This window comes from Ranitomeya variabilis, chromosome 1, assembly GCF_051348905.1.
Source record: "Ranitomeya variabilis isolate aRanVar5 chromosome 1, aRanVar5.hap1, whole genome shotgun sequence".
NCBI classification, from domain to species: Eukaryota; Metazoa; Chordata; class Amphibia; order Anura; family Dendrobatidae; genus Ranitomeya; species Ranitomeya variabilis.
The window spans coordinates 1,135,450,482-1,135,464,043 of NC_135232.1; the positions used below are offsets into that span (position 1 = coordinate 1,135,450,482).

General features: G+C 41.2%; 1 protein-coding gene across 1 annotated transcript in view; it reads left to right on the top strand.

Annotated features, from left to right (window-relative positions):
- Positions 1–13,562, top strand: part of GFRA4 (GDNF family receptor alpha 4) — a 500,869-nt gene that overhangs the window by 434,200 nt on the left and 53,107 nt on the right. Inside the window, exon 3 of the mRNA XM_077280305.1 lies at positions 9,703–9,981. Coding sequence (XP_077136420.1) covers positions 9,703–9,981 — 279 coding nt within the window. The remainder of the gene's footprint in view (positions 1–9,702; positions 9,982–13,562) is intronic.

Sequence of the window (13,562 nt, forward strand, 5' to 3'; positions counted from 1 at the left end):
ATAATACCTAATATCCCTGGTGGATTAGTGGATAATACCTAATATCCATGGTAGATTAGTGAATAATACCTAATATCCCTGGTGGTTCAGTGGATAATACCTAATATCCCTGGTGGTTCAGTGGATAATACCTAATATCCCTGGTGGATTAGTGGATAATACCTGATATCCCTGGTGGTTCAGTGGATAATACCTAATATCCCTGGTGGTTTAGTGGATAATTCCTAATATCCCTGCTGGTTTAGTGGAGAATACCTAATATCCCTGGTGGATTAGTGGATAATACCTAATATCCCTGGTGGTTTAGTGGACAATACCTAATATCCATGGTAGATTAGTGAATAATACCTAATATCCCTGGTGGTTCAGTGGATAATACCTAATATCCCTGGTGGTTCCGTGGATAATACCTAATATCCCTGGTGGATTAGTGGATAATACCTAATATCCCTGGTTGTTCAGTGGATAATACCTAATATCCCTGGTGGTTCAGTGGATAATACCTAATATCCCTGGTGGTATAGTGGATAATACCTAATATCCATGGTAGATTAGTGAATAATACCTAATATCCCTGGTGGTTCAGTGGATAATACCTAATATCCCTGGTGGTTCAGTGGATAATACCTAATATCCCTGGTGGATTAGTGGATAATACCTAATATCCCTGGTGGTTCAGTGGATAATACCTAATATCCCTGGTGGTATAGTGGATAATACCTAATATCCCTGGTGGATTAGTGGATAATACCTAATATCCCTGGTGGATTAGTGGATAATACCTAATATCCCTGGTGGTTTAGTGGATAATACCTAATATCCCTGGTGGTATAGTGGATAATACCTAATATCCCTGGTGGTTTAGTGGATAATACCTAATATCCCTGGTAGATTAGTGATTAATACCTAATATCCCTGGTGGTATAGTGGATAATACCTAATATCCCTGGTGGTTCAGTGGATAATACCTAATATCCGTGGTGGATTAGTGGATAATACCTAATATCCCTGGTGGTATAGTGGATAATACCTAATATCCCTGGTGGTTTAGTGGATAATACCTAATATTCCTGGTGGTTTAGTGGATTATACCTAATATCCCTGGTGGTATAGTGGATAATACCTAATATCCCTGGTGGTTCAGTGGATAATACCTAATATCCCTGGTGGTTCAGTGGATAATACCTAATATCCCTGGTGGATTAGTGGATAATACCTAATATCTCTGGTGGTTTAGTGGATAATACCTAATATCCCTGGTAGATTAGTGAATAATACCTAATATCCCTGGTGGATTAGTGAATAATACCTAATATCCCTGGTGGATTAGTGGATAATACCTAATATCCCTGGTGGATTAGTGGATAATACCTAATATCCATGGTAGATTAGTGAATAATACCTAATATCCCTGGTGGTTCAGTGGATAATACCTAATATCCCTGTTGGTTCAGTGGATAATACCTAATATCCCTGGTGGTTTAGTGGATAATTCCTAATATCCCTGGTGGTTTAGTGGATAATACCAAATATTCCTGGTGGATTAGTGGATAATACATAATATCCCTGGTGGTATAGTGGATAATTCCTAATATCCCTGGTGGTTCAGTGGATAATACCTAATATCCCTGGTGGATTAGTGGATAATACCTAATATCCCTGGTGGTTCAGTGGATAATACCTAATATCCCTGGTGGATTAGTGGATAATACCTAATATCCCTGGTGGATTAGTGGATAATACCTAATATCCCTGGTGGATTAGTGGATAATACCTAATATCCCTGGTGGTTCAGTGGATAATACCTAATATCCCTGGTGGTTCAGTGGATAATACCTAATATCCCTGGTGGATTAGTGGATAATACCTAATATCCCTGGTGGTTCAGTGGATAATACCTAATATCCCTGGTGGTTCAGTGGATAATACCTAATATCCCTGGTGGTATAGTGGATAATACCTAATATCCATGGTAGATTAGTGAATAATACCTAATATCCCTGGTGGTTCAGTGGATAATACCTAATATCCCTGGTGGTTCAGTGGATAATACCTAATATCCCTGGTGGATTAGTGGATAATACCTAATATCCCTGGTGGTTCAGTGGATAATACCTAATATCCCTGGTGGTATAGTGGATAATACCTAATAACCCTGGTAGATTAGTGGATAATACCTAATATCCTTGGTGGTTTAGTGGATAATACCTAATATCCCTGGTGGATTAGTGGATAATACCTAATATCCCTGGTGGATTAGTGGATAATACCTAATATCCATGGTAGATTAGTGAATAATACCTAATATCCCTGGTGGTTCAGTGGATAATACCTAATATCCCTGGTGGTTCAGTGGATAATACCTAATATCCCTGGTGGATTAGTGGATAATACCTAATATCCCTGGTGGTTCAGTGGATAATACCTAATATCCCTGGTGGTTTAGTGGATATTTCCTAATATCCCTGCTGGTTTAGTGGAGAATACCTAATATCCCTGGTGGATTAGTGGATAATACCTAATATCCCTGGTGGTTTAGTGGACAATACCTAATATCCATGGTAGATTAGTGAATAATACCTAATATCCCTGGTGGTTCAGTGGATAATACCTAATATCCCTGGTGGTTCAGTGGATAATACCTAATATCCCTGGTGGATTAGTGGATAATACCTAATATCCTTGGTGGTTCAGTGGATAATACCTAATATCCCTGGTGGTTCAGTGGATAATACCTAATATCCCTGGTGGTATAGTGGATAATACCTAATATCCATGGTAGATTAGTGAATAATACCTAATATCCCTGGTGGTTCAGTGGATAATACCTAATATCCCTGGTGGTTCAGTGGATAATACCTAATATCCCTGGTGGATTAGTGGATAATACCTAATATCCCTGGTGGTTCAGTGGATAATACCTAATATCCCTGGTGGTATAGTGGATAATACCTAATATCCCTGGTGGATTAGTGGATAATACCTAATATCCCTGGTGGTTCAGTGGATAATACCTAATATCCCTGGTGGTTTAGTGGATAATACCTAATATCCCTGGTGGTATAGTGGATAATACCTAATATCCCTGGTGGTTTAGTGGATAATACCTAATATCCCTGGTAGATTAGTGATTAATACCTAATATCCCTGGTGGTATAGTGGATAATACCTAATATCCCTGGTGGTTCAGTGGATAATACCTAATATCCCTGGTGGATTAGTGGATAATACCTAATATCCCTGGTGGTATAGTGGATAATACCTAATATCCCTGGTGGTTTAGTGGATAATACCTAATATCCCTGGTGGTTTAGTGGATAATACCTAATACCCCTGGTGGTATAGTGGATAATACCTAATATCCCTGGTGGTTCAGTGGATAATACCTAATATCCCTGGTGGATTAGTGGATAATACCTAATATCCCTGGTGGTATAGTGGATAATACCTAATATCCCTGGTGGTTTAGTGGATAATACCTAATATCCCTGGTGGATTAGTGGATAATACCTAATATCCCTGGTGGATTAGTGGATAATACCTAATATCCATGGTAGATTAGTGAATAATACCTAATATCCCTGGTGGTTCAGTGGATAATACCTAATATCCCTGTTGGTTCAGTGGATAATACCTAATATCCCTGGTGGATTAGTGGATAATACCTAATATCCCTGGTGGTTCAGTGGATAATACCTAATATACCTGGTGGTTTAGTGGATAATTCCTAATATCCCTGGTGGTTTAGTGGATAATACCAAATATTCCTGGTGGATTAGTGGATAATACATAATATCCCTGGTGGTATAGTGGATAATTCCTAATATCCCTGGTGGTTCAGTGGATAATACCTAATATCCCTGGTGGATTAGTGGATAATACCTAATATCCCTGGTGGTTCAGTGGATAATACCTAATATCCCTGGTGGATTAGTGGATAATACCTAATATCCCTGGTGGATTAGTGGATAATACCTAATATCCCTGGTGGATTAGTGGATAATACCTAATATCCCTGGTGGTTCAGTGGATATTACCTAATATCCCTGGTGGTTCAGTGGATAATACCTAATATCCCTGGTGGATTAGTGGATAATACCTAATATCCCTGGTGGTTCAGTGGATAATACCTAATATCCCTGGTGGTTCAGTGGATAATACCTAATATCCCTGGTGGTATAGTGGATAATACCTAATATCCATGGTAGATTAGTGAATAATACCTAATATCCCTGGTGGTTCAGTGGATAATACCTAATATCCCTGGTGGTTCAGTGGATAATACCTAATATCCCTGGTGGATTAGTGGATAATACCTAATATCCCTGGTGGTTCAGTGGATAATACCTAATATCCCTGGTGGTATAGTGGATAATACCTAATATCCCTGGTAGATTAGTGGATAATACCTAATATCCCTGGTGGTTTAGTGGATAATACCTAATATCCCTGGTGGATTAGTGGATAATACCTAATATCCATGGTAGATTAGTGAATAATACCTAATATCCCTGGTGGTTCAGTGGATAATACCTAATATCCCTGCTGGTTCAGTGGATAATACCTAATATCCCTGGTGGATTAGTGGATAATACCTAATATCCCTGGTGGTTCAGTGGATAATACCTAATATCCCTGGTGGATTAGTGGATAATACCTAATATCCCTGGTGGTATAGTGGATAATACCTAATATCCCTGGTGGTTTAGTGGATAATACCTAATATCCCTGGTAGATTAGTGAATAATACCTAATATCCCTGGTGGATTAGTGAATAATACCTAATATCCCTGGTGGATTAGTGGATAATACCTAATATCCCTGGTGGTTTAGTGGATAATACCAAATATTCCTGGTGGATTAGTGGATAATACAGAATATCCCTGGTGGTATAGTGGATAATTCCTAATATCCCTGGTGGATTAGTGGATAATACCTAATATCCCTGGTAGATTAGTGGATAATACCTAATATCCCTGGTAGATTAGTGGATAATACCTAATATCCCTGGTGGTTTAGTGGATAATACATAATATCCCTGGTGGTATAGTGGATAATTTCTAATATCCCTGGTGGTTTAGTGGATAATACCAAATATTCCTGGTGGATTAGTGGATAATACATAATATCCCTGATGGTATAGTGGATAATTCCTAATATCCCTGCTAATTTAGTGGTGAATACCTAATATCCCTGGTGGTTTAGTGGATAATACATAATATCCCTGGTGGTATAGTGGATAATACCTAATATCCCTGCTGGTTTAGTGGATAATACATAATATCCCTGATGGTTTAGTGAATAATACCCAATATCCCTTGTGGATTAGTGGATAATACCTAATATCCCTGGTGGATTAGTGAATAATACCTAATATCCCTGGTCGTTCAGTGGATAATACCTAATATCCCTGGTGGATTAGTGGAGAATACCTAATATCCCTGGTGGTTTAGTGGATAATACCTAATATCCCTGGTGGTATAGTGGATAATACCTAATATCCCTGGTGGTATAGTGGATAATACCTAATATCCCTGGTGGATTAGTGGATAATACCTAATATCTCTGGTAGATTAATAGATAATACCTAATATCCCTGGTGGTTCAGTGGATAATACCTAATATCCATGGTAGATTAATAGATAATACCTAATATCCCTGGTGGTATAGTGGATAATACCTAATATCCCTGGTGGATTAGTGGATAATAGCTAATATCCCTGGTGGTTTAGTGGATAATACCTAATATCCCTGGTGGATTAGTGGATAATACCTAATATCCCTGGTGGATTAGTGGATAATACCTAATATCCCTGGTGGTTCAGTGGATAATACCTAATATCCCTGGTGGTATAGTGGATAATACCTAATATCCCTGGTAGATTAGTGGATAATACCTAATATCCCTGGTGGTTTAGTGGATAATACCTAATATCCCTGGTGGATTAGTGGATAATACCTAATATCCATGGTAGATTAGTGAATAATACCTAATATCCCTGGTGGTTCAGTGGATAATACCTAATATCCCTGCTGGTTCAGTGGATAATACCTAATATCCCTGGTGGATTAGTGGATAATACCTAATATCCCTGGTGGTTCAGTGGATAATACCTAATATCCCTGGTGGATTAGTGGATAATACCTAATATCCCTGGTGGTATAGTGGATAATACCTAATATCCCTGGTGGTTTAGTGGATAATACCTAATATCCCTGGTAGATTAGTGAATAATACCTAATATCCCTGGTGGATTAGTGAATAATACCTAATATCCCTGGTGGATTAGTGGATAATACCTAATATCCCTGGTGGTTTAGTGGATAATACCAAATATTCCTGGTGGATTAGTGGATAATACAGAATATCCCTGGTGGTATAGTGGATAATTCCTAATATCCCTGGTGGATTAGTGGATAATACCTAATATCCCTGGTAGATTAGTGGATAATACCTAATTTCCCTGGTAGATTAGTGGATAATACCTAATATCCCTGGTGGTTTAGTGGATAATACATAATATCCCTGGTGGTATAGTGGATAATTTCTAATATCCCTGGTGGTTTAGTGGATAATACCAAATATTCCTGGTGGATTAGTGGATAATACATAATATCCCTGATGGTATAGTGGATAATTCCTAATATCCCTGCTAATTTAGTGGTGAATACCTAATATCCCTGGTGGTTTAGTGGATAATACATAATATCCCTGGTGGTATAGTGGATAATACCCAATATCCCTGCTGGTTTAGTGGATAATACATAATATCCCTGATGGTTTAGTGAATAATACCCAATATCCCTTGTGGATTAGTGGATAATACCTAATATCCCTGGTGGATTAGTGAATAATACCTAATATCCCTGGTCGTTCAGTGGATAATACCTAATATCCCTGGTGGATTAGTGGAGAATACCTAATATCCCTGGTGGTTTAGTGGATAATACCTAATATCCCTGGTGGTATAGTGGATAATACCTAATATCCCTGGTGGTATAGTGGATAATACCTAATATCCCTGGTGGATTAGTGGATAATACCTAATATCCCTGGTAGATTAATAGATAATACCTAATATCCCTGGTGGTTCAGTGGATAATACCTAATATCCATGGTAGATTAATAGATAATACCTAATATCCCTGGTGGTATAGTGGATAATACCTAATATCCCTGGTGGATTAGTGGATAATACCTAATATCCCTGGTGGTTTAGTGGATAATACCTAATATCCCTGGTGGATTAGTGGATAATACCTAATATCCCTGGTGGATTAGTGGATAATACCTAATATCCCTGGTAGATTAATAGATAATACCTAATATCCCTGGTGGTATAGTGGATAATACCTAATATCACTGGTGGATTAGTGGATAATACCTAATATCCCTGGTGGTTTAGTGGATAATACCTAATATCCCTGGTGGATTAGTGGATAATACCTAATATCCCTGGTGGATTAGTGGATAATACCTAATATCCCTGGTGGATTAGTGGATAATACCTAATATCCCTGGTGGATTAGTGGATAATACCTAATATCCCTGGTGGATTAGTGGATAATACCTAATATCCCTGGTGGATTAGTGGATAATACCTAATATCCCTGGTGGATTAGTGGATAATACCTAATATCCCTGGTGGATTAGTGGATAATACCTAATATCCCTGGTGGATTAGTGAATAATACCTAATATCCCTGGTCGTTCAGTGGATAATACCTAATATCCCTGGTGGATTAGTGGATAATACCTAATATCCCTGGTGGATTAGTGGATAATACCTAATATCCCTGGTGGATTAGTGGATAATACCTAATATCCCTGGTGGTTCAGTGGATAATACCTAATATCCATGGTAGATTAGTGAATAATACCTAATATCCCTGGTGGTTTAGTGGATAATACCTAATATCCCTGGTGGTTCAGTGGATAATACCTAATATCCCTGGTGGTTCAGTGGATAATACCTAATATCACTGGTGGATTAGTGGATAATACCTAATATCCCTGGTGGATTAGTGGATAATACCTAATATCCCTGGTGGTATAGTGGATAATACCTAATATCCCTGGTGGATTAGTGGATAATACCTAATATCCCTGGTGGTTTAGTGGATAATACCTAATATCCCTGGTGGATTAGTGGATAATACCTAATATCCCTGGTGGATTAGTGGATAATACCTAATATCCCTGGTGGTATAGTGGATAATACCTAATATCCCTGGTGGATTAGTGGATAATACCTAATATCCATGGTAGATTAGTGAATAATACCTAATATCCCTGGTGGTTTAGTGGATAATACCTAATATCCCTGGTGGTTCAGTGGATAATACCTAATATCCCTGGTGGTTCAGTGGATAATACCTAATATCCATGGTAGATTAGTGAATAATACCTAATATCCCTGGTGGTTTAGTGGATAATACCTAATATCCCTGGTGGTTCAGTGGATAATACCTAATATCCCTGGTGGTTCAGTGGATAATACCTAATATCACTGGTGGATTAGTGGATAATACCTAATATCCCTGGTGGATTAGTGGATAATACCTAATATCCCTGGTGGTATAGTGGATAATACCTAATATCCCTGGTGGATTAGTGGATAATACCTAATATCCCTGGTGGTTTAGTGGATAATACCTAATATCCCTGGTGGATTAGTGGATAATACCTAATATCCCTGGTGGATTAGTGGATAATACCTAATATCCCTGGTGGTATAGTGGATAATACCTAATATCCCTGGTGGATTAGTGGATAATACCTAATATCCCTGGTGGATTAGTGGATAATACCTAATATCCCTGGTGGATTAGTGGATAATACCTAATATCCCTGGTGGATTAGTGGATAATACCTAATATCCCTGGTGGATTAGTGGATAATACCTAATATCCCTGGTGGTTTAGTGGATAATACCTAATATCCCTGGTGGATTAGTGGACAATGAATAATGTCCCTGGTGGCTTAGTAGTTAATAATAAATGTGCGGTTGAACAGACAGGCTTTGTTGAGATTTTCGGAGGCACTTTTGAAGCCAAAAGAATCTGTGGATCATATATAAAATAAAAATGAGTTATATAATTAAAGGGGTATTTAATAAAGCTCATCTCCCTCTCTGTATAATAGGTGATGACCTGCTGATTGCTGGGATCTTACTCCTGGGAACCTCACTGATCCTAAGTGAAGGTCCCGCAACACAAGATCTTGTCTTTGCATCAGAGGAGCGCATGCTCGGCCTCCACTACATTCATTGTCTATGCTGCACTCTGCTTTCTCTAGCAATCCCATAGACAATTAATGGAGCGGAGGCCCCTATGTGAATAGGGATAAATTATTATTTAGGAAATCGCCCTTTAAATACTGTCTGCCAGCTGCCACCACTAGAGGGTGCTCACCGCATACATCTCAAATTGAAATCATTTTTTCCACATGCAATGAGCTCCCCCTGGTGGCAGCAGAAGGAATGGGAACTTTTTACTATTATTTTGCTAACATTTTCCTAAATGACTTTATTCCATAGAAAATTCTGCATATAAAACCTGATGACTGTGCAGACGGGCATCTGAAGGCTGCTTTATATGCGCAGTTGTTCCCACTGGTGTATTACTGCTGAATTATTATAAGAAGAAAGCTTAATATTTGCATAATAGCTCCAGCTCATTTCTATTTCTGTTCCCCCACAGACAAGACAGCCGGTGCCACATCCTCCAGCAGAGACTGTCTACAAGCCGGAGAAGCGTGCAAGCACAACCCCAGCTGCAGCTTCAATCTACGAACACTGCGCCAGTGCATAGCTGGGAACGGCGCCAACAAGCTGGCACCCAATGCCAAGAGCCAGTGCAAGCGGACCGTGGACGCGCTCCAGTCCAGCCAGCTGCACGGCTGCAAGTGCAAGCGAGGGATGAAGAAGGAGAAGAACTGCCTCAACATCTACTGGAGCATTCACCACACCCTGATGGAAGGTCAGTGTGCAGCCGAGACCCCCACAAAAATCACGGGGGGCACTGCCCTCGGTTATCAGACGGAGCAGAGCGGAATCTATGTAAACTGATGATAAAGAAGCAAATGTCTACTGTGCGCCACAAAGTGGATGTTTTACCCCAGTTCTCCACCAGGGAGAGTGTATTTAAGGCTGCTCTGAGTATTAAAGGGGATGTCCAGGACTATACACTGGTGGCCTATGTGTAAGGTAGGCTGTCATTACCTGATTGGTGGGGGTACCACAGCCGGACAACCCCTGAACACTGCTCTGTATATAGCGCTGGACATTATATACACTATACGAAGAAAAGTACTCGCCACACGGCTTAAACATGCAATTCTGTTTTTTTCTATAGCCATTTCCCTGGTGTATAACCTCCAGCCTCCAACATCCCCCATCCCCGGTGTATAACATAGAGCCCCTAGCCCCCCCGTTATATAACATCCAGCACCTCACCCCCCTGGTGTATAACATCCAGCCTCTCATCACCCCCTCCCTCCCGGTGTATAACATCCAGCCCCTCGATGTATAACCTCCATCCCCTCATCCCCCTGGTGTATAACCTCTGGCCCCTTGTCCCCCCGGTGTATAACCTCCAGCCCCACGTTCCCTCCGGTGTATAACCTCTAGCCCCCACGTCCCCCTGGTGTATAACCTCCGGCCCCTCGTCTGCTGTTACTAACCTGTGACAGAGCGGCCGGAGGTGCAGAGCTCAGATACCAACGTGGTCCTGCAATAGGAGCCACCGGGGGAACAAGTCTGTTCATGACATTTCTTGCCCCATCACCTGAGTGTGATATTAGTGAGAAGTGGAAGGAGCTACATGAGGTGGAGACCTCGTAATGTTACAGAGCGGGGGGCCGAGTGCTGAGGAGCAGAGGGCAGAAAAGTCATCAACGGTCTGCTGCCCCTATAACTGTAGAGTCCAGACCTCCTCTGGTATAACATCAGCACAAACACTGGGTCCCTGCCGGGAGCTTTATGGCCAAGCAGCTGCATGCAGTCGTACATTACTAAGCACAATGCCGAGCATCGGATGGAGTGGTGTAAAGCTGCAACCACTGGACGTGTTCTGTGCAGTGATGGACATCAGCCAGGAAGCATTGGTACTGAGATGTGGTCTGTGGTCCCTGTTGTGAATTTGGATTCTGGGCTCCCCCGGTGGCCGCTTGTGGAATTGGACTTGTCATCCTCTTTCCTGTTTCACCTGATTCCATCAGTAGTGGGTGTCGCTATTTAAGCTCATTTCTCTGGTGGTTTCTTGCCGGTCAACAATGTTATCTGATGCCTCTCAGTGCTTGTTCCTGCTTCTAGACAACTACTAGATAAGTTGGACTTTTGTCCATGTTTTGTTTTGCCTATTTGTTCCAGTTCACAGCTGAAGTTTTGTTACTGTGTCTGGAAAGCTCTCGTTGATCAGGGATTGCTACTCTGGCGTTATGAGTTAATGCCAGAGTTTAAGGTAATCTCTGGATGGTGTTTTGTTAGTGTTTTTCTGCTGACCATGAAAGTATACTATCTGTCTTCTGCTATCTAGTAAGCGGACCTCAAATTTGCTAAGACTATTTTCCTGCTGCGTTTGTTGTTTCATCTGAACTCACCGTCATTATATGTGGGGGGCTACTGTCTTCTTTGGAATATTTCTCTAGAGGTGAGCCAGGTCTTATATTTCCCTCTGCTAGCTATTTAGGTCTTAGGCCAGAGCTGGGCATCTAGCGATAAATAGGAAATGCTACCTGGCTATTTCTAGTTGCGCGGCAGGCTTAGTTCATGGTCAGTATAGTTCCATCTTCCGAGAGCTTGTCCCTCTATAGGCTTGCTATGATCTCTGCCTGCAGAGATCATGACAGTTTGACCGGCCAATAAAGTGTTAAAGACCCTGGTTGAGAAAGGAGAGTTATAAGAAGTCTGCTGGAATTTTTTTTTTTTTTTTTTTTCCTCCAGTCTGCCTTGCTGCAGTCTTTTTTCTCTCTCTCCTCCTAATCTCTGTATGCTCTGTGTGCACCTGACAATAATGGATCTCCAGAGTGTAACTGCGGGTTTAAATAATCTCATCACGAAAGTACAAAATTTACAAGATTTTGTGGTACATGCTCCGGTATCTGAGCCGAGAATTCCTTTGCCGGAGTTCTTCACAGGGAATAGAGCTAGCTTCCAGAATTTCCGAAATAATTGTAAGCTTTATTTGTCCCTGAAGTCTCGTTCAGCTGGAGACCCTGCTCAGCAGGTTAGGATTGTGATTTCCTTGCTCAGGGGTGACCCTCAAGATTGGGCCTTCTCATTGCCAGCAGGGGATCCTGCGTTACGCGATGTGGATGCGTTTTTTCTGGCCTTGGGCTTGCTTTATGAGGAACCTCATTTGGAACTTCAGGCAGAAAAAACTTTGATGGCACTATCTCAGGGGCAAGACGAAGCTGAAGTTTTCTGCCAAAAATTCCGTAAATGGTCTGTGCTTACTCAGTGGAATGAGTGCGCCTTGGCGGCAACTTTCAGAGAAGGTCTCTCTGATGCCGTTAAGGATGTTATGGTGGGGTTCCCTGTGCCTGCAGGTCTGAATGAGTCCATGACAAAGGCTATTCAGATTGATAGGCGTCTGCGGGAGCGCAAACCGGTGCACCATCTGGCGGTGTCTATGGAAAAGACGCCAGAAAGTATGCAGTGTGATAGAATTCTGTCCAGGAGCGAGCGACAGAATTTTAGACGGAAGAATGGATTGTGTTTCTATTGTGGGGATTCTACTCATGTTATATCGGCATGCTCTAGGCGTACAAAGAAGCTTGATAAGTCTGTTTCCATTGGCACCATTCAGTCTAAGTTTATTTTGTCTGTAACCCTGATTTGCTCTTTGTCATCCATTGCCACGGACGCCTATGTTGACTCTGGCGCCGCTCTGAGTCTTATGGATTGGTCCTTTGCCAATCGTTGTGGTTTTGATTTAGAGCCTTTGGAGACTCTTATTCCTCTGAAGGGGATTGACTCCACCCCATTGGCTAATAATAAACCACAATACTGGACACAAGTAACCATGCGTATCAATCCGGATCACCAGGAGATTATTCGTTTCCTGGTGCTGTATAATTTACATGACGATTTGGTACTGGGATTGCCATGGTTGCAGTCTCACAACCCAGTCTTGGACTGGAGAGCAATGTCTGTGTTGAGCTGGGGATGTAAGGGTATTCATGGGGACGTACCTTTGGTTTCTATTTCGTCGTCCATTCCCTCTGAAGTCCCTGAGTTCCTCTCTGATTATCAAGACGTCTTTGACGAACCCAAGCTTGGGTCGTTACCTCCGCACCGTGAGTGCGATTGTGCCATAGATTTGATACCGGGTTGTAAATATCCAAAGGGTCGTTTGTTTAATTTGTCTGTGCCGGAACATGCTGCTATGCGGGAATATATAAAGGAGTCTTTGGAAAAGGGACATATTCGTCCATCTTCTTCTCCCTTGGGAGCTGGGTTTTTCTTTGTCTCAAAAAAAGACGGCTCTTTGAGACCATGTATTGATTATCGGCTTCTGAATAAGATCACTGTTAAGTATCAATACCCATTGCCATTGCT